The sequence below is a fragment of the Tenrec ecaudatus genome, chromosome 13 (genome assembly GCF_050624435.1).
Source record: "Tenrec ecaudatus isolate mTenEca1 chromosome 13, mTenEca1.hap1, whole genome shotgun sequence".
Classification (NCBI taxonomy): Eukaryota; Metazoa; Chordata; class Mammalia; order Afrosoricida; family Tenrecidae; genus Tenrec; species Tenrec ecaudatus.
In genome coordinates, this window is record NC_134542.1 from 109,787,597 (window position 1) to 109,811,690 (window position 24,094).

General features: G+C 40.3%; 1 protein-coding gene across 1 annotated transcript in view; it reads left to right on the forward strand.

Annotated features, from left to right (window-relative positions):
- LRP1B (LDL receptor related protein 1B) overlaps positions 1 to 24,094 on the forward strand; it is a 1,653,255-nt gene that overhangs the window by 984,890 nt on the left and 644,271 nt on the right. The window contains exons 28-29 of the mRNA XM_075529151.1: positions 17,230 to 17,361; positions 18,608 to 18,835. Of these exons, the coding sequence (XP_075385266.1) occupies positions 17,230 to 17,361; positions 18,608 to 18,835 (360 nt within the window). The remainder of the gene's footprint in view (positions 1 to 17,229; positions 17,362 to 18,607; positions 18,836 to 24,094) is intronic.

Here is a 24,094-nt window from a genome sequence, read left to right on the forward strand (position 1 = left end):
AGAATCCACCCATACAATTTTATATCTTCAAGTTGACATGAAATTATGTAACTGCCCCACATCCTATAAGCCAAAAAGTGTAACAGCACTTAGGGACAAAGTATACACCTTAGTCATATTTGTACTTGATATTCACTCAGTAAATGCATTAAATTAAATTGAAATAATAAAGCAAAAAGGTGATTCTGACCTGCAATATTTTTTCACACAAAGAAAAAGTATTCTTCTCTAAAAATTTCCTTCAACAAGAAGGATATCTTATTCATAGAAAGAAAACAGACAAAAGAAAAAAAATACATTGTATGAGTATGACCACCACTTCTGGGATGGAACTAGTTTTAATTTTTGGAAGGCAAGCAACCTTCGCGTAGCTATCATTTTGTCACTTAGGTTGTTTGGTGTTTTGTAGGAATTATGTTTTTAAAATCAGGGTAAGAAGAGAATTGTACTATATTACATCGCTTCCCTCCCTTAAAGTAGGATCGATCTATTTCATTTCCTCACCACGCTGTCTGATTTGCCCGTGTTGGCATATCCTGTAGCAAATTCACAGAATGAGAAGGAACACTATACTCTCAAGCTTTCCTGGAAATTCGTTATATGGAGAACGGGAGTAAGAAAATCGATGTAATGCATTGGGTTGGAGAAAGGTGTCCTTGGGCATCTTTGCTTAAGTGAAAAGATCATTTAGATGTGACTTTCACACTTTGTATAAAATACCCATCTTTCTATTCAGTGCATGCCATGCAACATATCTTCCCAGGGTTAAGCGAAGTTATTGTAGTCCTTATATGCTTTTAGAGAATGTCACCTTTAATGTGAACTTGCTATTTTCCTAAATGAAATGCGGCTCATTTCCAATTTTAAGAATTATAAGAGAACATTCTACTTTTTCTGATTATAAGGATCACTGAGCACATAACAATCATTATCTATCCTGTTTATCTGCTTCAGTGGAGTAACACGTCCACTTCTAGGAGAAAAAGATGTCAGAATACCTCGACACTTCCATTATCAAGGATAGAATTACAAAGAAAATGGTGGCAAAGACTCAGCATGAACACAAGTATAACAATACCAGTATCCTATTCTCTGGTGAATAATAATGTGAGGTTCATGAAAAAATAATAAAATTTAAAAGTATATGATAGCCTCTGCTATACAATAGAAATATGTTTTCATAAAATATAGAGGTTAGAAATAGTCTTTGAGGTTCTCTCATTCACCAAGTGAGAAATTAATGAAAGTTTTGATATCAGTTTATTACAAGTAAGGATCCATCAAGGGCACACATTTCTCTCTCATTACTGGACACGTGGGGTGGCTTTTGTTTTGTTTGGTTTTTACCTTTAAAGTCCTTTTCATTTCTAGGGGAACAGGGAAAGTAGATTGATAGGAAATAACTACAATTAAAATTGTGCCTATTGATACCAAAGTCCGAAAGGCAATATTAGCAGAGTAAATCCAACCGTGCTTTGAAGAGAGAAAGGCAACATGACTAATCAGATATTCTCCAGGAATAGCAGTCGTGGATTCTTCGCGTTGAAGCAGGAGAAGGGACCTGGGCCAAGCAGCTCGATATGGAGTTGCCTCCGTCTTACTACTTTGGTCTCCAGAGAAGCCCAGAAATGTGTCTAGAGGTTTGAACATGGTGTTATGAGTGACATCTGTACTAACCTCCCTTAGTGCGTTAAAGTGGAGATGAGATTGCGAAAGGGGGACGGCGGAAGTAAAAAGAAGTTGGGGACACCCGCTAACCCCTGTGGAAAAGCGAAGTGGTCGAGAAGGGTGTGAAGTGAGTGCTAGCTCTCACGGGGACTCAATGTCAAGCAACTAAGCATTACGCTTTTACCCACCATGCCCTGCTTTCATAATGCCTCAGGTTTCTGTATGCTGCTCCCATATGCTTCCTAACTCTGTCCTCTATCCCTCATGATTGTGAAGGACTGAAAGACTGGAGAGGCATTTATTCCCTTGTATCGTGTATATACGTATATATACAAATATATATGACGAAGTACCCCCCCCAAAAAAAACCGGAAAAAGGCTCCACTAAGAGAAGCTTTTGTACTATGCATTCTTCCCACCGGGTGAGCAGCAAGCAACCCGCATCCCAACCCAGTGCTGTCCAAGCCCATAAGTCTGACATTAGACCATATGCCCTCCACCAATCCACAAAGTCCTTCTCCATCTCACAAAACACATGCAATGACGCCAAATGCAGGAGGAAAGCCGAGTCAGTGAACGTGTGAGCATCTCAGCGCTGGCAGGGTCTCCACACGGCTGCTCCAGCACCCAGGGCTGCATCGGAGTAGATCCATGTGGCTTCTCCTTGGGGATGTCTTGCAGGAAGTGAGCATTGCCAGCTGAAACAGGGAACTGGCTAAGGCAGCTGCACCCTGGTCCGATCATCAGAAAGCAAGAGACCCGAGAACTGGAAAGGGGAGGCTCACTGAGTCATTTATCTCTCTGCCCTTCAATTAACCCCACATATGTTTATTGGCCCGTTTGGCACAATAAACCATAACTATCTCACACCCACAATAACAGCCTCCTAGAACATTTCTGCATATGAGAATGTTGTTCTTTAAGCAACTAGAGCTCCTTCCTTTATCAATGAAATTAATTAAATAAATATATTTTAAAATTTTTCCCCTTATTTTTCAATAGTTTCTGCTTTCTTTTTTTTAAATCATTTTTTGGAGATCATACAACTCTTGTCATTATCCATACATGTATCCATTGTGTCAAGCACATTTGTACATTTGTTGCCATCATCATTCTCAAAACATTTGCTTTCTACTTGTTCCCTTGGTGTCAGCTCCCCATTTCCTCCCCCCCCCTCCCTGACACCCTCTTCCTCTTTAACCCTTGATAAGTTATAAATTATTATTATTTTGTCATGTCTTACACTGTCCAATGTCTCCTTTCACCCACTTTTCTGTTTTCTGTCCCACAGAAAGGAGATTATATATAGATCCTTGTAATCGGTTCCCCCCTTCGACCCCACCTTCCCTCCACCCTCTCAGTATTGCCACTCTAACCACTGGTCCTGAAAGGATTATCTGTCCTGGATTCCCTGTGTTTCCAGTTCCTATATGTACCAGTGTAAATCCTCTTGTCTAGCTGGATTTGTAAGGTAGAATTGGATCATGACAGTGGAGGGGAGGAATCATTTAAGAACTAGAGGAAAGTTGTACATTTCCTCGTTGCTGTACTTCACCCTGACTGGTTAGTCTCCTCCCTGTGACATTTCTGTAAGGGGATGTCCAGTTGTCTACATATGGGCTTTGGGTGCCCACTGTGCACTGTCCCTCATTCTCAATATGATTTTTTGTTCTTTGATGCCTCATGATCACATATGCTGGTGCATTTCCATGTGGGCTTTGTTGCTTCTGAGCTAGATGGCTGCTTGCACAAAAATTGAAGATTTCCTTTTATAATGAAATTAAGTAATTTATATCTATGAATTCATAGAATCTAAATATACTTTTATCAGTTAAATACAATGATCCATTGAATACATTTAAATGTGTGAAGAAATAACAGCAGTAACAAGGGGAAAAAAACACTTCACAATAATTCCTTAATAAGGCACGGTGGTAGTTACATAAACTGGTGTCAATTTGAAAGGATTACAAGTGGAGGAGTGGAGTCCAACCTGTCAATAAAGCTATAACCAAGGAGGCCTCTGTGTGGGCATGGCCTTCACCTGGGAATTCTTGGAAGTCCTATATTTCCCCCTTGGAGTTGGGAGGCGCTTGCTTCTTTCTGCTTACTCCCTAAGAGATGTTCTACTGACAGAACACTTGGCGCTACACCCTGGGAGCTGGGGAAGCCGCACAGAGACCCCTGCCACATTCAGATATTTATACCATTAGATCCACAATATTTCCACCTCACAGGTCTGTGATCCTCCTGCATTTGGCATCAATGCATGTGTTGTGTGAGTCTGAAGAGGACTTTAGAGATGGGTATCAGACATATGGGTTAATATTGGACTTGTGGTCTTGATCTGGACTGTGCTGGGATGTTTTCACAATATTCAGTTGCTCTTGTATATAAAGCCTTTTTCTTATACACACATGAGCCTCCCTGCATTTGTTTCTCTAGTCTACCCAGACTAACACAGGCACTGTAGTGGTTCTTAGGATAATGAGACCTGGATCTGGAGGATAAAACATTGAGTAAAAATGGTTTCATGTTCATAAATGTGTAATCAGGAAGATGTAAGTTTGCATCGTGGTTTTCTTAGTTCTTAACAAAAATAATCTTCATTCAATGAAGCCTCCCACTGCAAATTGACATACCACTCTTCGATTCTTGTCCAAACTCAAAGTTCACCTCTCCCACATTCATGGTAACAGCACAAGGACTTTCCTAGTACTCAGTGCTTATATATGGTTGTGTCATCTTTCTCTAACTCTGCCATATACACCCGACTCGATTGTGACAGATTTCAAGAAGGGAAGAGTCATCTATTTCCTTGTATGATGTTTGTAGCCTACCTTAAATATTTATAACAGTGCCACCAAATAGCAGAATACAAATGGCAGCTAAAACTTGAGAATCCTCTCTGTACTTCCATGATTAAGCCTGTTGGAAACCTTTTTTTAAATAGATGAGCAGACTTAATTATATAATCATATTATATAACTTGGGTTTAATGTCAAGCCAGGGCATCTGACTCCAGTTTTATTGTTTACCTACTTTTTGTTTCACCACTTTCAAGACAGGAGGGCCTGGTGGTCTAGTGGGTTACACACTGGACTCTATTCCAAGGTCAGCAGTTCAAAACCAATAGCTGCTTTCTGGGAGAAAAATGAGGCTTTCTACTTCCATAAGGAGGTATAATCTCAGAAACTGTGAGGGGGCGGTTCTACTCTGGTCTATAGGGTCTGTGAGTCAGAAATCGCTCGATGGCAATGATTTTGAGGGTTTGTTTGTTTGTTTGTTTTCCCCTAGGCAGTAGACACTGAATTTATGTTTAATGAAACTCTCTTAGGCATCTTTATATCATACCAACAGATGGCAGTAGAGAGTCAGGTAGTATTGATACATGTACACTGGAGATTGAAAATATAGACAGGGAAATTTATTGCCTTCTTGGAATTAATATTTTTAGATGGGAAAACATAAATTAACAATCAAGATAAACTAAGATAATTCATATTATAGATAGATTTCCAATCCATGAACAAAATAAATATATTTTAAAAGACAGCAGAGGGGTGGTTCTGTAAAAAATAATCCTTGGATTAAGACCATCTCTTTCGATTCTTCCATTTGTCACTCACTAACCTTGTTACCTAAGAGAAGTTATTTAATCATGTGCAAACCGAGTAGCTATAAGCAACAAACAAAATAACCAAAACACCTTCTTTCTTTTTTTATTTTAACCATAGAGTTCATCACACTCATAGCTACCCCTAGGACAGGCCAAACTGTCCCTGTGACTGTCCAAGACTGTAACTCTCTTGGGGAGCAGAAAGGCCCATCTCTCTCCTGGAGAGCATCTAGTAGTTTTGAACTGCCGTCCTTGCAGTGAGCAGCCCAATTCATAAACACTAGGCCTCCGTAGCTCTAAGTAAGGAGGTGATTAAATGGGAAAAAATATTGGTCATGGTCAGACCACAATGAGATTATTTCAAGAGACAAAAAATTGATGAATTGTGGGTGGAAGAGAGGTTCCTGCAGAGAGAAGCAGGAATTTGGCCTGGCTCTGCATTTTTAGTTTCTGTAATTATCTTCGCAACCTACATGTGACACAGACACCACGGGAGTGATTTTAATAGAAAGATTTGCAAAGTTTCTGTGAAAAACCTTTCAACCTCTCAACTCTGCTACGGTGGCATGAAAGCAGCCAGTTGGAAGATGAGTGGTTACGATTGTGTTCTAATACAGTACAGTGATTTGTGTTCCAATAATACTGATATTTGAATTTCATACAGTTTTTATGCATCATAAAATATCATTACCCAATTCATTTTCTTCAACCTTTAAAAAAATAGAAGTACTCATAGGTTAATTTTAGTCTGTTAGGCATAGTTTGCTGACACCTGAAAAAAAATTAAAATTCTTGTTTATAGAATTTTATGTACTTCTGGAACACAAATGAATATTCAGAGTTTAAAAAGCAAGAGGATTATAGGCTGGAGCTAACACTTTGGGAATCATTACATTAGGTTAAAAAATCAACCAAAAAGATGACACTTCCGAAGAATATTGCATTAAATGAGGACAGAGCTAAGTTGGAGCTTTGAAAAACACCAACATTCGGGAGAAGGAAAAAGTTAGTACTTAGAAGTAGATCATTCATTTTATTTGACAATTTAGAGGATAGCCCATCATAATTTTAATGAGATTAATTTTTGTGTAATCATTTGTGTACACCCTAATGAACATAAATATGTCTGAGGTTAGTTATTAGTATCAATTACCAAATCTTCTTAGGGAAAGTATATGTCATTAAATAATAGGACTATATTTTTAAGTAACCAGATGTATAAGAAAAGATAAGAAAGATGGTCTTAGGAGCTACAGAAACAAAGAGCACGATTCTACAGCAACACAGTTTGAGCTTGTGGATATGTTCTGCATTCCTACGTATTAACTCAGTAAAACCAAAATGGACAAACAAAACACAAACATATTTTCTCCCTACAGTATTCAGAGTATCTTTTAATCTTTAAACTTAAACTGGGGAACTTCACAAGTTCACGGGGAAAAATCCATGGATTTACCATTTTCCTGCAAACTTTGTGCAACCCCCTCATACACTCTCAGTTGGAGCTCGATTCAATTGAACATGCATTCCAATGTTAAAATGCCAGGTTTTCTATAAAAAAAAAAGCTTAAGTTAGCATGAACTAGTTGAATCAAAATGTTCCCACTTTACTTGCACTGTATACCAAGAATGGGAAGGATATAAGAATTCGGAGTTGAAGTGAAAGGTCACACCAGCTGAGCCGACCCATGGTGATGGAGTCCGTTCAGTCATCGCTATCCCGCAGAGGCCTGTCTATCTTCACGGGACCGAGAGCCTCGCGCTTCTCCTGAAGGGAAAGCCAGGCGCTATGCACACGGCGAGGGAGCTGAGAGACTTGAGGAAACTGCTAACACTTCTTTCGTGAGGTGTTAGGGTCTATAGCAAGGAGTCTGGTGGAAGAGACAATGGAAATGCAGAACGCAGAAAAGAAAGGAAGTGTAAACTTGCCCATGACCTTTCACTCCCTCCTCCTCTGTGTCGATAGGAAGACACCTACTGTCTTCCCTCGTCCCTTACTCTGGTAACACGTCGGCTCCCAAGCCCAATACCAAATGCATACACAGGCAACCACTTACTTAACTTCTCAAAGATTCTTTCTTTGACATCATTGTGAAACTATATTATGAACAGGTTTGTTTTGTTTGTTCATTTTTGTTCACCTGAAAGCCTGATCATAATTTTTGGCATGAATTCTTTGGCAAAATGCAGTTTTCCCAATAACCGCAAGAAACCTATTGAAAACCAAAAAGATGGTGAGTGATGGAGTAATTCCCGTACAGGTGTATGTTTGAGGGAATGGCGTGGGGCGACAGCTGGCTTCCACTGGCTTCAGAAGGAGAGCTCCCTCCACTCACTGCCATCGAGTTGCCTGTGACGCACAGTGACCCTTTAGGGCACAGTGAAGCAGCACCGCCAGTTTCCAAAACAGGGCATCTATGCAAGAGAGCCTCATCTTTCTCCTGAGGAGAGCCTGTTGGTTTTGAACTGCTGAGTCTGTCATTAGCAGCCCAGGTGGAACCCACTACACACACCGCCAGGACTCATCACGGTGGCAAGAGAGAGGGTCCAACTCCACACCCGCGGGAAGCCAGTTGTCACAAGGCAGACACCTGCACCCGTCACCCCTCTCTTAACAGGCGCCTGCTAGTCCTCTCATGCCGGGTTTGACAATCGGCTGCAAAGGACACAGAGAACTCGCAGGCAATGCCAGCAATCACGGATACCTCTCAGAGGAGCCATCCTGGACGTGAACACGAGCCAGGGTCAGAAATCTTTCAGACGGAGGCTTCGTCCACAGCAGCACCTCATTTGAGTGAGCTGGGGAGTCTCTCTGGTCCCCTCCGGCAGGCAGATGAGGAGCCGCTGGGTTTCTGCCTGGGTGGAGCAGGAAGCCTGCCTTACGCTCGGCGCCCACATCAAGGTCTCAGATCCTTTGCTCTGTCGTAACGTGGCGTCTTGAGTGCCTCTGCTGCCGCCACTGCTTCCACAGGGATAGTGCATCAGGCTTTGCCATGTTGTTGCTGTTGTTCTTGTCGCAGGAATCTCTGATCTCACTTCTCAGCTGGCTCTTCTTAAGAATGGTAAAACTCACTCTGCACTTTACTGACAAGACCCCCGCCCCTCATTGGGCAGGAAGTATAGAAAAATAAGTGTTCTCCCACTCCCTGCCATCCAGGCCATCCGAGTCACGCTGACCCGGCAGAACAAGATGAATGGCCTGGTGGGTTCCCAAGACTGGCCCTCTTTACAAGGACAGAAAGCCTCTTCTTTCTCCTGGAGAGTAGCTCGTGGTTTCAAACTGCTGACCTTGAGGTTAGCAGCCCAATCACCACACCCCCAGGGCTCCTCAGAGAAATACAAGAGCCTGATTTAAACTATTGCACTTGACCACAGTGGGGAAAATGTTTGATCGTTCCCAGACTTATAGAAAATAACCTGCAAAAACTTACCAAGTAAGATGTGAGAACCTAACATAACACGCACACCTAGTGTTCACAGACACAGTTCAAAGATGTGACAGCGTGATGCTAAAAGGCAGAAGGGATTTCCCAGGGAAGGAGATGAACCAAGTGAGCGCTGGCTGCTTGGTGTGCACTCTGCTTCTTGAAAGGCCCAGCTCACAATAACACACGCTCGATGCTAGTCTCCTAAAAGCAAACACCGCGTCGGATTCCCGTGGTTGTGGAAATCAGGTTCTATTGGTGGCTTGCGAAACAGTGGGGTGATGTGAAGCACACTTTCACAGAATGCATCCATCTGCACAGACCAAAAGGTAAATCATAGCTTTGGAAATTAATTTTCACAAAGGAGTAAGATTAGCTTCATTTTTTTGGTTTAAAAAAAACTCAAGCTGCTATACAGCTTATTTTGGAGCAATCCCTCTGTAATTAAGTCAATTCTAACTCAGCAACCCTTATGTAGGGTCGCTGAAGCGTTGCACATCTTGGTCAAAATAAGTACACAGACCTACCTATGTGCTCAAGTATAAGCCGACCTGAATATCAGCCAAGGAACCGAATTTTATCACAAAAACGGCGTAAAAATGTGCTGAAAAACTCGTCTTATACACGAGTATGTATGGTATCGTTCTCTCCTGAGTTCAATGGTGGATTTGAATCACCTACCTTGCAGTTAGTCAATGCTAACCCAACAGCACTTCTGGAGCTTCTCATTGGCCAGAGAGGAATCATTAATTTACTTTTTCTTTGGTATTTATATATATATATAGCTGCCCAATTCACACAAATTGTAAGCACGTTCGAACTCTTCCTGCAGATGCCTTAGACTGCAGAATGTGTTACACCGTTCCTAGATCAAGGTACTTCAACCCCAGAGCGTTCCACATTTTGAATGGGATGATTCCTCCTGGTGGAATATGTGCCCGTACATTTTAGTTTGCGTATCGGATCTCTGGCCTCTACTCTCTAGATGTCCACGGTGCCCTGACGTGTAAACCAAAAGCATCACCAGAAATTTGCAAATGATAACTGGCAGAAGACACTGCTTATTCTCACTGTTGCTGCTTGAGAACAACTGTCCTAGATACAAATGCTGATTGTGGCGATTGGATTGCTGTTATCATGGAAATTGTTCTAAGACAAATGTCTGCTCTTTCAACGCAGAGCAAGGGCAATAAACAGCAATGAAGAGTCCCTAAAGAATAGCATCTCCTGAGGATGAGTGAAAGATTATTGATCTGTTAAGATATCCTTGATCTACAGATACAATATGAAATTTCAGGGTTGTTTCCACCCTTTTATGCAGAATTCTAAATAAATAATAGAAATAATATTTACAGCTTTTGAAAATTGACCTGTTGAAGAACAGGTATCTATGGAAAATCCGAAAGATTTTCAGATATAATATATCTTGTCTCCTAAAAATCGAGGCCAGTATAACATGAATCCCTACAAAATGCAAGCTTCATCTACATAATTAGCCAGGCTGGAATCTGGGGAAACTAAAGCAACAATTAATTATTTATATTTTTAAATGATAAATTCCCTTCAGTTCTTCAATGTCAAATATTAATGTTATAGTTTGAAGATATTTGTTTTGTAAAAAGTGTGCATTAAGGTTCAGGGTGTAACTGCATAGAATTTCTGAAATACCATTCATTAAAAAATAAATTCTCCTTTAGCAGGAAATAAATAATATATACACTCTTTGTAGCGTACAAGCAAAACCCTTTTTCAATAATTTTATATAAGAAATTAGATTCTATCAACTTTCTACTTCTGGCACAATTTGACTAGGTTCTTAAATATCATTTCTGATTTCAACATTTGCATATGTTTTATTTGAATTTACTGGATAATTTTTTTCTGGTGAGAAATGGACTCTAAATGAATGTTGTTTGCGTGAAATGTAAAATTATTTGTAATGATATTTCTTCACAGTCTTGTGTGAATGCATAATTAATGATTGGTTCTACTATAAAGTACTGCAAACATAGATTGATCTCATTGAACCTGCGATGTGCTTTATGGCATCAACTAGAATCTCGAATTTTTAGATTGCTGCTATTTTACATGACAAACTTACATACGTACATTGATAAGCATGCATACAAATTCAAATACCCTTAAGCCTAACTAAAAAATAAATACCACAGTCATGGTATTATGAAAAATATATTGTGTATGTGTATAAGGCACAGTACCTGCCTGCATAATATTATAAGCTAGCTCAGAGTTTGATCAATTGAGCCTTGAAATAAATTAAGCTCACTCCCTATTTAAAAATAAATACATAGAAATAAGCAGCTACACCCACTTGTTCCTGTCTTGTTTATTGCTGCTTTCAACTTTATAATGCCAGAACTGTCAAGAGCAGAGGTCCTGTGACACTGGAAATATTTACTATCTGCTATTTTACATAAAAAGCTTGCCAAACCTGGCTTAACTACAACAAGTAGTGTATACTGATGTAAAATGCATATTTCGCAGACAAATTGAAAAATAGTGTCCATTCCACTGCCATTTAGCTGCTTCAAATTTAGGACCTGTAATTTTTCATGGGACTGCTAGTCTCATGTGTATCCTCTGGAGAGGCTGGTAGATTTGAACCATTGACCTTGTAGTTAGCAGTCCAATACCACCACCAGGGCTCCTTAGAAAATAAACAGTGTGGACACAGTGCAGGAGCGCCCTATTTGACTCCTCTGCCTTCCCCATGTCATAAGGGAGCGTCAGACTTGTTGCCATGCTCTACCCATCACCCTTCTTTACTTATTTTGATTCTGATCTTCCTCCCACAGAATTCTACTTTTTTTTTAAACATTTTATTCGGGACTCATACAACTCATCACCATCCATACATATGCATACATCAATTGTATAAAGCACGTCTGTACATTCTTTGCCCTCATCATTTTCAAAGCATTTGCTCTCCACTTAAGCCCTTTGCATCAGGTCCTCTTTTTTCCCTTCCCTCCCCGCTCCCCCCTCCCTCATGAGCCCGTGATCATTTATAAATGATTATTTTGTCATATCTTGCCCTACCTGGCGTCTCCCTTCACCCCCTTTTCTGTTGTCAGTCCCCCAGGGAGGAAGTCACATGCAGATCCTTGTAATCAGTTTCCCCTTTCCAATCCACTCACCCTCTACTCTCCCAGCATCGCCCCTCACACCCCTGGTCCCGAAAGCATCATCCACCCCGGATTCCCCGCACCTCCAGCCCCCACCCGCACCAGCGTGCAACCCCTGTTCCATCCAGACTTGCAATGTTGAATTCGGATCATGGTAGTGGGGGGGGGGGGGGAGGGAAACATTCAGGAACTGGAGGAAAGCTCTATTCTCCATAGGTGCTACGTCACACCCTGACTGACACCATGCTGGGTTCAGTAATCGCTTGCAATGAACACACTCACAGACAGTAGTCACAATTTTGAGGTTTCATAAGTGAAGTTAATAGGGTACCAAACGTCAGGATCAGTACAAGTAAGGACACAGTCATTACATCACCAGCAACACCTCTCCTCAGCCAGCAGCCAGGTCTCTCTGTGGTCCTCACCTCAGCATCTGCCTTCATGCACTGGGAACCTTGCCAGTTGATTGGCCTCACAGTCTCAGTTTCAGCGACACTCTTCCTGTTCTGCCTCATGAGTTTGTTACCTCGGTTTCTAGTCTCAGTCTGGCTCCTTGGCTTGGTCCATCAAATCCGTGCTTGGAGTCTCTGGTACCTCTGGCCTTGGCTTCAGCCACCTCAGACAGAGATGTCAAACATGCTCTTTTCCAATGGCCCTGGGCTTTCTCAGTAAATGTCTGCTTCTGAGATTACTTTATTTACAGAGGGAGCCGTGGTTGTAATAGTTATCTCGCTTCCAGCACACCCAACCCCCCAAGAAAATAGAGGACAGTGAAATTACATTGACTAAGAATACACTCCACCTGGTATCCTATAAGAGCTCACCTTCCAAAATGGGATTATAGCCAGACGCATAGATTGCTAAATTATGGAATCTTGGCAAGAGTAATTGACTCAGACAGCAAACAGTATATTGTCTAATGGCTTCTCTGAACCCAAACCTATTGTTGTAGAGTATCTTCTGCCCCATGGCCATCCCAAGTGTGTCAGAGTAGAATAGTGCCCCATGGGCTCTCAACGACTGGGTTTCCACAAGTAAATCATCAGGTCTATGTCTCCAGCTGGGTAGTCTCAAATTCCATATTGATTGATTAATAAAAATGTAGGTTAACTGTTTGCACATTATGCTGCTTATAACTAATTTCAAAAGTTGATTTAAAGACCAGTGCTTTGTATCCTCAATCATTGAAACGAACATGCAGTGCTGAGAGAAAGTGATTAGCCTGAACTCCTTAGGAAAGATCTCTTCAGAAAGGAGTGACTTGAGATAGTTCACAAAGGAAAGTCATTATAAAAAGATGATGGAATTCTAGAGAAGAAAGTCACAGTGCCGTAGTGGACACGGCTAGTCTGTAGTGGGAAGCAATGAATGGCTCATGGTTACTTATGTGTGTTGTGTATGTAAACGTGGTAGCTGTGCCTGGAAAAGACTGATGTGTTCAGAAAAGGCTCTGGCGTTGCCTGTGCCCCAGTGTACCAGTGATATGATCACAGGGGTCACTCAAGGTTAGAAGAATTATATGTTGAAAGAGGAGATCGTCCAAATAAGACACAAATGGTACAGGAAGTCCATGTGTCTTGAAAACTTACTACATATGAGTATGCTTTTATTAAAGAGGTCATCAGTCTTCCAGGATCAAAACACTTTAACTTGCAAATCATTCTTTTTACTTCTTGTTTTGCTCTCAACAGAAAATAGGTGAGGATAAAGAAGTGTAGGGTGAATAGAAACAGATTTTATACCTGTCTGGGCGAGCTGCGGCGTCTTAGGGTAGGAAGAAAAGCCCGAGGCTTTGGGGAGTCTTCCAGGGTAATTAGAAAGGCAGATATATGATGTAGTCTGTGTTTGTGTGAAACTTAAAACCAAGGTATCTAAGATGAGTAATTAAGAGATCATTGCAAGCTAGGGATGTAGAGGGTTTAAATTGAGCCATTTGACCGTAGAATGGGATGGGAGTGTAGAGCCTTCAATTCTTTTTTGCAATTATGATTTTTCTACTCTTACATTCTAGATTGTTTCATAGCACCAGGAGCAATATTTTTAATTGCTTAATAAATATTTATTGAATGGTTTTTAGAAGAGAGATTAGAGTTATCTCTGATGGTCTTTGGTCACCTTGAGTTTAGATGATATGAATTACTAGGAGAGCAGTTTTTGAATGGCATCTTTGAAGGTTGTTTTATAGCCCTCCAAATGAATGGTCAACTTTCCCCATTTACTGATAAAAGTAAATGGGATAGCCTTGTTGTTACAAGAGTTTATAAGCTACATTTTGATGTTGGATTTTTCAACAATATTTTTCATAAAATAGTTAATCGCTTTATATCAGGGGTTGGCAAACATCATCTAAAAAGAACCAGATACCAGATATTCTAAGAACGTCTCTGGCTATATGACCCTTGGATGAAACTGCTCAAGTCTGATATTGTAATATGAAAGGAGTTATAGGTAATAGGCAAACTAATGAATATGGCTCTATCCCAATAAATCTTTATTTACAAAAGCAGACGGTAGATCAAATTTGCCTCAGTAGTCATTTGCTAAACTCTGATTTATATTAAAATGTGAGTAGTGGGAATGAACAGTAGTAATCAGGTAATTATGATAGGTGAATGTATTCTAATGTAAAAGGAAACTTTTAAGTTTTAAACTGCATTCTTTCAAGGTGAGAAGAGATGAAAAATAAAGTAAGAAATTCTTGCAGATTTTTCAGGGTGAAATACAAACCATTATGAATTGTACTTTGTAATACTGTGAATACAAATATTTAGCTGCAAAATCTCGCCCTCCCACCCACACTTTTGTATGCATGTAGCAATGCAGCACCTTATCTTTCTCCTTCTAATGGATTTCATCACAACCATAAGATGCTGAGATGACGCGCCAAAGCGGCATTGATTGCACGTGCCTCAGATGATACTTTTCATTCTGTTAAGTAGAAAAGCATTTCCGGTGTCAACGTTTTTGAACATTTATCCCCTGCCTTCCTGCTTCCTCTCCCTCTCACTCCTCTAAGAAAATGGCGCGGGGGCCAAGTCAGCCACGCCATGGGGAAGGAAAACCCGCCTCCGCCTCTCCCAAGGGGGTTCCTCAACCCCCGCGAGTCTGCATCCTCCACTGACACCAACTGGCCCTTCCACAGCGAGCACCAGACCCGGCAGCTGCGTTTGAGACCCTCCTCCAACAGCCACCCAGAACTCACAGCCAATATCCGTGCTCGCGAGGTTTCTTAGGGAAGTTATCCTATTACAAGTCAGGACAGAAACCTTTAAGGATGCTGCTCTGCATCCTCAGCACCTCTTGTCAGCCATGCTGGCAGGCACTTATATCTGTGGCCAAGCCTCTCAGCCACCAGGCCTCTGCGCCGTCGCCGGGGCACCTCTTACAATTCCCTTTCGGTGCTAATAAATGTCCGTGGGGGTCTCCACTCTGGAAGCCAGTTTCCGGTGAGAAGACACGTCACTTCATTCATTCCGTGGGCCAGGAGCTCTTTGTGGCGTCTCAGAGTATCAGTGCTGGGGCCTCTGTTGGCTCTGGTTCTGTTGTCCCTTCACACACCACTGCCAACCCTTCAGACAGTGATCACAAGTGCACTCAGCTGGTGGCTCTTCTCTTGATGGTCACGGGATGCGCTCTTCCTGCTCCTAGATGGCGCACCTGCTCGCCACTGGAATGGCAGCACTGATCAAGCCCAGGGGTAGAGTCTGCTGCACCTTGTTTACATGCTCCTGTTCAGTGGGAATTGTATAACGACTATAGCCAGGAGAGCCACACCAAGTGCATGGTCTTGACCCGGTCTTCATTTCTCTTTCTGTGCATTTCCTTTGTGGTTGCACTATTTATCTTACCCAGTGTTGACATGTCTGGGTTCTCTATTAATATTTACCACAGCTCTGTAGTCCTAACCCTGGCATCTAAATGATTTTCTGACAGTGCACCTTATTCCTTCTGCCTTATCTTCTGAAAGTCCTTTCCTCTCCAGTAACCTTTACGCTGACCAATCACTATTCCTCTACCTTGTAATTCTTAGACACAAAGATCTCATCAAACCAAATGCCAGTGTACCGACTACAATTCAGACTGACACCATAGGACAGCGTGGAGCTGTCCCTAGGGTTTCCAAGTCTGCCATGTTGGTGGAAATCCGAGGGGTACACAGTTAGGAGGGAAGAAAGAGCAGCCATGTCGTGCTGGTTTTGTGTGAGTAAGAAGTAGTACAAACAAATCTGAAGGACTACAGTTTCCACTCTTTTCTGAGTTTTTGTTGTTCTTAAAGATTTTCTTTTAAGTTGCTTCTAGTTCTTGTGATCTCCTTTATAGATCCATTATTGTTTTAATAGTATTTTAAAGCAAACGTAGACATGGAGTGTTTTTAGTCACCCTGGGACGTGGTGGGGGTGGGGGACTGCTAAAAGGGTGAAAAGCCACTTTATAGCATTTTGATAATTTCCCATTCCCTCTCTCATTTGATTATATCCTCATGATTTTTCTCCTTTGTGCTTTAGAACCAGCCTTAGAGGATATTAACTCTTCTGGAAAATAGGTTCACCTGTTAGAAAAAAATAACTTTAGCTGAAATTTAGCCATCTACTTCTGAGAGTTTTATTGTATTAGATAAGTGCTACAAAAATAAAACTTATGATTATAGCTATTGGTCAATTAAGATGATGTTAGAGAAAATATACAAAATATTGAGGCAATGACATTGTGCTATGAAACAGAATATTCTCTTCTAAATTTCAGTGAATCAGAACTTACTTCTAATCTATAATAAGTATATGCATGGGGAGAAAGCATGGTTATGGAATTTACTAAAGCAAAAAACATGACAAAGAAGTAGGTGACCTATGAAGGAAGGTAAACTTTCTTCTCCTAAGCCTCCTGATTCAAAACAATTCTGAATGTCTTGAAGAAATGATATATGTGTAACAGTCATTTCTGCCATGCGAAGGCCAGAAAGGAGCCTTTATGTAGTAGGTAAGAAAATAACACCCATTAGAACTCCCAAAGTTTGCAATAAAGTTTACATGAGTTGATTACACACAAAAATCAATCATGATTTTGAATCGTTACTCAGATGAATTTCTTAAAAAACAAACATGTTTGCATAAAGCAACGGGTTGCCTGCCATTCTTTTCAGAGGAAACGGAAGATGATAACCTTAGCTGTTTAATCTTTGAGGAGGAAAAATGGTTTTATTAAGGTAATTACTGAGCACTATTGTCTATTAGGGTCACATTAATCAACTAGTAATGCGTGCGAAGTAGGGAATTTCACTTGGAATCATTAAAGGGATAGGCCCTGTCAACCCGAGAGGCTCTCTACTCCATTCGTCCTTCCCCACCACTAATATTTCACGGTGTAATTACAGCGCGCAACCCGTGTGCAGCTAATGCCGGCAAAGGGCCCTGCTCTCACATGTGTCTCATCAATCACAATCGCAGCGCGGCTTGCGCGTGCCCCCACCTGATGAAGCTTTCCTCGGACCAGAAGACCTGCTACGGTAAACCTCTTACTTTCTTACTTACCTTCTGTGTAAATGGATTCAGATTGTACTCAGCATGAAGCAGAAGGGGCTTAAGATGGCTTGATTTTGTACAATTAGGTTGTGCTACCTCCAGACATTATTACATGGTTCATCTACATTTAAAAGCCTGCCAACGTCCTCATATATGCAATATGTTGCAGTTCACACCTTACTCATTTCCCCGGCTAGTTTTTTCATTGGCATGTTAGCAGAGTGTGTCTCTGCAGAGCAGGGCGATTTGGAACTGAACGTGCAGTTGAAATCAGAGAAAGAGGGCGGAGGTTCACGGAAGACAGAGAGGCTTAGCAGCCTTAGGCTCCTCCGACGCTTCCTCCAAAGCCACATTGGCATCCTTCTGGGGAGAATCATCCAGGGGAGGGGGAAGGGAGTGATACAATAAAGTATGTAACTTGAAACTATTCTTATGAGCTACACCAAAGGCACATTTAAACTCAAATATAATCACCAAAAGTCCTGAAGGACAACCAGTGCCCGTTTTTGTTTGTTTTCCAGAGACAGAGCCATTTTGTTTTTAGTACTTTTTCTTTCATTGCAAATTCATGTAAGAGGACCCTGAACTCATAATGAAAACAAACACATTTTAATTGCAAACAACAATAATAGCATCTCCTATGATAAAAATAATTTCAAAGAGAACCACGGCTCCTTCTGCTGATATTCCACAAGTTCAGTGCGAGACGTACCTGTGGAAGGAAACTGATGAAACGGTTCACAGAGTTTGTAACGACTGATAGAAGAAATAAGAATATAATTTGTAATGTCAGTATTAAATTTTATTCAATGATAGTGTGAAGTGTATATTTGATGAAAATTAATAAACTTATTTAGGTAAAAATGTCATACATTCAAGGGAAAACATGTTAGTGTGACATTCATAGGGTCTATAAGTTGTAGCAAGTTTGTTTGAATGTCCTGGTTTGAAAGAATGATTAAGAATTTCTCGGCATTTCTAGCAACAACAAAAAAAATAACGACTTTAGGAATCCAAGTTGTGTTGCATTTTTTTCTATTAGGAAATTTTATTGAAAATACATTCATCACTTCTGCCCTAATGTCTCCATTAAATCTTGATTATGATTCTCTGAGGTTAAAAAAATCTATTAACTAGCCTGCAAGTCATATTTTAGAATTCCTAGATGTTTTTTAAACTTTCCAACTTTTTAAGAGAAAAACACTTCACATCTTTTTTTTCCCCCTCTAGAAATGAAAAAATTCCTTCTTTATGCAAGGCGTTCTGAAATCAGAGGAGTGGATATTGACAATCCATATTTCAACTTTATCACGGCCTTTACAGTCCCCGATATTGATGATGTTACAGTGATTGACTTTGATGCATCGGAAGAACGTTTATACTGGACGGATATTAAAACACAAACCATCAAGCGGGCCTTTATTAACGGAACTGGCTTGGAAACGGTTATTTCAAGAGGTAAATGACCTACACGTGTTACAACTTAACAATGCATTTGTTATTCAATTTGTAGTAATCACAGGAACTTTTATAATTCAATCTCTATTATCTCACTCTGTTGCTAATTGAATGTTGGAATTAATAATTCAGAGATTTAATAATATGCTACATCCTTCAATTGTTGAATGCTATAATTATATTGCACACAGTAGAGTGATAACTAGAAATTTAGTTTCACAAGAAGAAAAAACATGTGGAATGGACTGCCTGGAATCTTTTTGCTTGCGTGGAAGATAGATAGGACACTGAGAAGGAACAATCACTTCATTTTCAGTTTCCTTCTGTACGTCATTCTTCAGGATGAGACTGTACAAATAAGTCAGAGAACACATCCCCATATATCTCTGGGCATAGATTGAATAAGACATGGGTTTTCAATAAGTATTAATGAATTAACTATTAAAAAGAGTATTTTTTCTCAAGGTATTGTGTGTGTGTGTGTGTGTGTGTGTGAGAGAGAGAGAGAGAGAGGAGAGAGAGAGAGAGAGAGAGAGAGAGAGAGAGAGAGAGAGAGAGAGAGAGAGAGAGAGAGGAGAGACTTGAAACTGCAATTTTTGAATACTCTATTTGTCATTGAATTATCAAAATCTTTGCTTAAGTGTTGGCCCATAATGAATTGGAGTCTGATTATTATTCCTTTATTAAATGAGTCTAAAGAACATTTACTATTTGCCATGAATGTACCAATATGAATATTTAGAAGAAAGATAGGAGAAGTAATCAGTAAGTTTACAGATATATAAAATATCTATGATTCAAAGCAAAGTAAAAATTTCAAAGTAGACTCTACTTAATAATAAATTTCTTAACAAAAGCAGTTAGCAGTACAGATTTAAATCTCAGTTCTGTCCAAAAGGAGTTTTCACATTAAAAGCTGGAAGACAGGTCTGAATGTTTGCATATAGTGCATGAATATGTCTGATAATATTTAGCACTAAAGCACCCGTGCATTTAGGCTAGCGCTTTGCTAATTTAGGATTCAGAGTGTTAAAGAATTACTCAAATGAACTGCTTATAGCGGGTTGATCCCGTTCCCTCAAGCATGCCAAAAGGGCAGTTTTACTTTAAAAGCGAATGAAAAGACGTCCTCTATAGGATCTTCTCCACTTGGGAGTGGAGCAGGGTGTAGTGATATTTATATAAACATAATTAGACTGAATTTTAAAATGGAATTGTCCATTAAAGGTCATTCTGTATGTTGCCCTTGAGCTGATTGTGGTCCTATAATAGAAGAAATGATCGCCTGGTCCTTCCTATGCCATCTCTAGACTCTTGGTGAGCTTGAGTCCCCTACTGCAGCTATGTGGTCATTCCATCTCACTCGGGGTTTCTGCAGTCTTTGCTGGCCTTTGGATGTACCATGCATACTGCCCTTCTCCCACAACCAGTTCCCCATGACAGCTCCAGAGTAAGCAAGTTAGAGGCACCGATCAAACATGGTTTGCCCTGATTTTTGGAACTACATCTTCAGAACTGTCTTAGGCTAGAAGCTCAGCTGAAATCTGTCAAACATATGTGACAATGCTTATATGTGGAATACCAGCACAGCAGCTTAGCTTCCAGCACCATCTTGCTGCCATCGAGTTGATTGAACTCATAGTGACCCCATAGGACAGAGGAGATCTGCCCCTTTGGATAGTTGAGATTTTATAGGCGAGGACAACCTCATCTTTCTCCCATGAGCGGCTTGTGGATTCTAATTGTGGGCCTTAGGGCTAGCACCTTGTATAAGGCATCATGGGAGTAGGGCTTCTCTCCAGCATCACAGCAAGAAGCAATCAACATTAATGTACTAGAGCACATGAAGCTTCTTTCATGATTGACACTCATGTAGGTAGATTTTGCAGGAGAAATTCAGCAGCATCAAACAGGAAACTGTTCAAGCCCTTTGCCATGAATGCAAAGCCATTTTGAATTGCATAGAACACAAGATGTTCTGTATGTATATTAAAAAGGGCGAGACAGTTCATATTTAGTTAGGGGTATACTAAGTTGTATAATTTATCCTTAGGGGTATACTAAGTATGAATTGTTGTTTGATAAAATGTAGTAAGGTTGTTTTTATTAACATCACACAACATACTTCTACTTCGTGGACACAATTCACAATTATTTGCAATAATTTGCATAACAATATTTTCTCAACGATAATGAATACATACATGAGAATCAAAGATTGTTCACTTACTTACTTGGAGGAAGACGGGATTTTTGCATCCAAACAAGTAGCCATCGAAGAGAGTTATCAACTAAGTCCACTTGGAAGAAGCACACCATAATCAGCCAACAAAGAATTGGAAGCTACATAAACTGAAGTCGAAGGAGGGATCAGTATCAGAGTGTAAATTCTGAGAATCTGGTGTGCAGAAGGCAATGGAACAGTGGGAGCCCAAGATTCGTTTTGGGAACTATAAAGGAAATAGAGAAGCCCCGCTATCTAAAGTGGAGGGTCGGGAGGAAAGTGGTGTCTAAGCAGAACTCTTGGGAGAAAGCAGTCTAGAAGATCAAACACATGAATCTTATCTGAACAGTTAAATCTTTGTCAATAGATCCCCCTGTGATGCAGGCTGGGCCTGATTTGGTTTCCAAATGTTTCTGTATTTTTGGTTTGTATGGTGTTGTGTATATGTGAGTGTGTGCATGTATATATATTAACTAATATGCTTTAAAATTTTAATCTCTATGAGAGAAAGATGAGGCTCTCTGCTCCTGTAAAATGGTCCAGACTCAGACAGTCTGGGGCAGTTCTACTCTGTCCCGGAGGCAGAGTCCATTTGATGTCCCTGGGAATGCTGGGCTTCTGTATCTCTCATCCTTCCCTGAAGCCATGGTGCTCTTTCATTTACACCACCATGTCAAAACGGTGAGGTTGGCATTTTTTTTTTTGCTTTGTCCAAAGTTTCTTTAATTATTTATCATTTATTTACATATATATTTTAAATTTAATAAATCTTTTTATTGGGGCTCATACAACTCTTATCATAATCCATACATATATCAATTGAGTAAAGCACCCTTATACATTCATTGCCCTCGTCATTCTCAAAATTCGCCTTCCACTTGGGTTCCTGGAATCAGCTCGTTTTCCTTATTTTCCATCCCCCTCCCTCTCCTCTGAACCCTTAATAGTTTATAAATGAGGGAAGAAGATTGGGATCTTTTTCATCGTTTTCGATTGGGAACTGTAAGAAGTCTGAAGGGGCAGGAATACACTTGTGGGGTGAATGGAGTAGTTTTTCAAGGAAATTCTCGTAGGGCTGCCCTTTCTACCCCAGAAAAATAAGTATGTAGATGTTCATGTTAGAGAAAAGAAATTCTTAGTACAATTTTTCTGTTTGTTTATTTTTGATTTTTCTTAACCACCGCTCACCAATGCACTTTCATTTCCTTAAAACTTCTTCACAATAATCCCGTGTCCTTGGATGAAATGTACCACGACGATCCCTCTGGAAGCCTCCAGAGGGCAGTCACTCTCACCTCTGAGCAGGCCTCTGCCTGCACCTAATGAGGTGCCTGGCTGGCCCAACCTTGGAAGGTGATCAAGGTTCTGACTCAACTAGTTTGTTTGCTTGTTTTTAAGGCATGCTAAGGAAACGAAGACCAGGCCATTACTGAGAGAACTTGCCTGCAGCCATCATGAATTACCACAGAAACATGTTTAAACACATTTCAATATTTGGAATAAACCTGTGTGTGTAATAAACTGAACCCAAATAGCAGTACTTTTTGACTTACCCAGGTGGACCTGTGAGCACTGTGTGTGTTTAATTTTCCAACGGTTGCAATAAGTAGAATATTTAATGATTATAAGGTTCCCGTGAGAAAGCTTTCAAAAATGTTGCCAGCTGATTTTTTTTATAGTTTGTTTCTAGGAATAGACAAAAAAAAATTGCCCACAATATACTTGAAATAAGTTTTGCTTGAATATCATGAGTTCTAAGTCTATTTACGTGAGTAGAGTTTATAAGAGTGGAGATAGTTTTTTTCTTTGAAGGTATACCTGAAGACAGATAAAACAATTTTCACCCATTTGTAAGACTCCGATGTGGAAAATCTACGATTAGAAATAAAACTATATTTGAGCATGTGTGTATATATATTAACTAATATGCTTGAAATATACAAACTGGTGCCATCTCTCCCCCATCCCCCTCTACCAACTCTCCCCTGCCCCCCCCCCCCCCAAAAAAAAACCTGAAAACCTCCTCTGGGTGGAGCTTTCATAGTTTGCATTGTTCCCGCTAGATGAGCATAGAGAAACTTGCTCTGAGTTAGTGCACCCAGTGCCATCACCTGGGAAGGTTCTCTCAGGTCACAGTGAACTTTTTGGTAAAAGCAGTTTCCCTAGAGCCTCTTTTTTCATGATGGCTGATTTAAGAGAACAGTGTGGAGCTGGGAAAATGTGTTTTCAGCTCAGGAGGAAAAGTCCCAGAAACTGTTGTGATGTTGAACACATCTTAGATGCTAAGACTTAGCAGGCCAGCACTATGGAAAAACTCAAGTGTATGAGTGGTTTTCTCATTTCAAAAAAGGTGAAATGCCGAATGATGACACGTCCCAATTTTCATGCACTGTTGTAATGATGGGCCATTGAAGAGATGGGGACATTATCTGGACTGTCTTGGAGCTCGGTTCAGTGAAATTTAGCAGAAGATTTGGGAATAAGAAGGGTCAATGCAAAATGTGTGCCCTGGGTTCTGACTGACCAGCAAGAGCGTCAATTGGAAACACGTTGTGCTTTGAAAGAACAGCTCTGAAGTGACCCAGAATTGTTTTCCAAAGTCATTACTGGTGACGACACATAGTGCTTTTCATAAAAAACACCAGTTAAGCCAGTGGAAGATGCCATCGCCTTGCCCCCCAAAAGTTCATCAAGTGAAATCAAAGATCAAGGCAATACTCATTTGGTTTTTTGATATAATGTGGGTAGTGGATTTGAAGTCCATTCCACCAGGTCACACTAATATTATTTAACCATCATTTTATTGTGGGCTCTTACAGTAATATTTATATATATATAATATAAACATATTATATATAATATATGTTAAAGCATATTTGTACATATGTTACCATCATTATTTTCTAAACATTTACATTCTATTTGAGCCCTTACATTATTTTCTAAACATGTGCATTCTATTTGCAGTTCCTCTTTTTACCCTCCTTAACCCCCTCCCCCCATTGTGACCCCTTGAGAAGTTATAAATTATTATT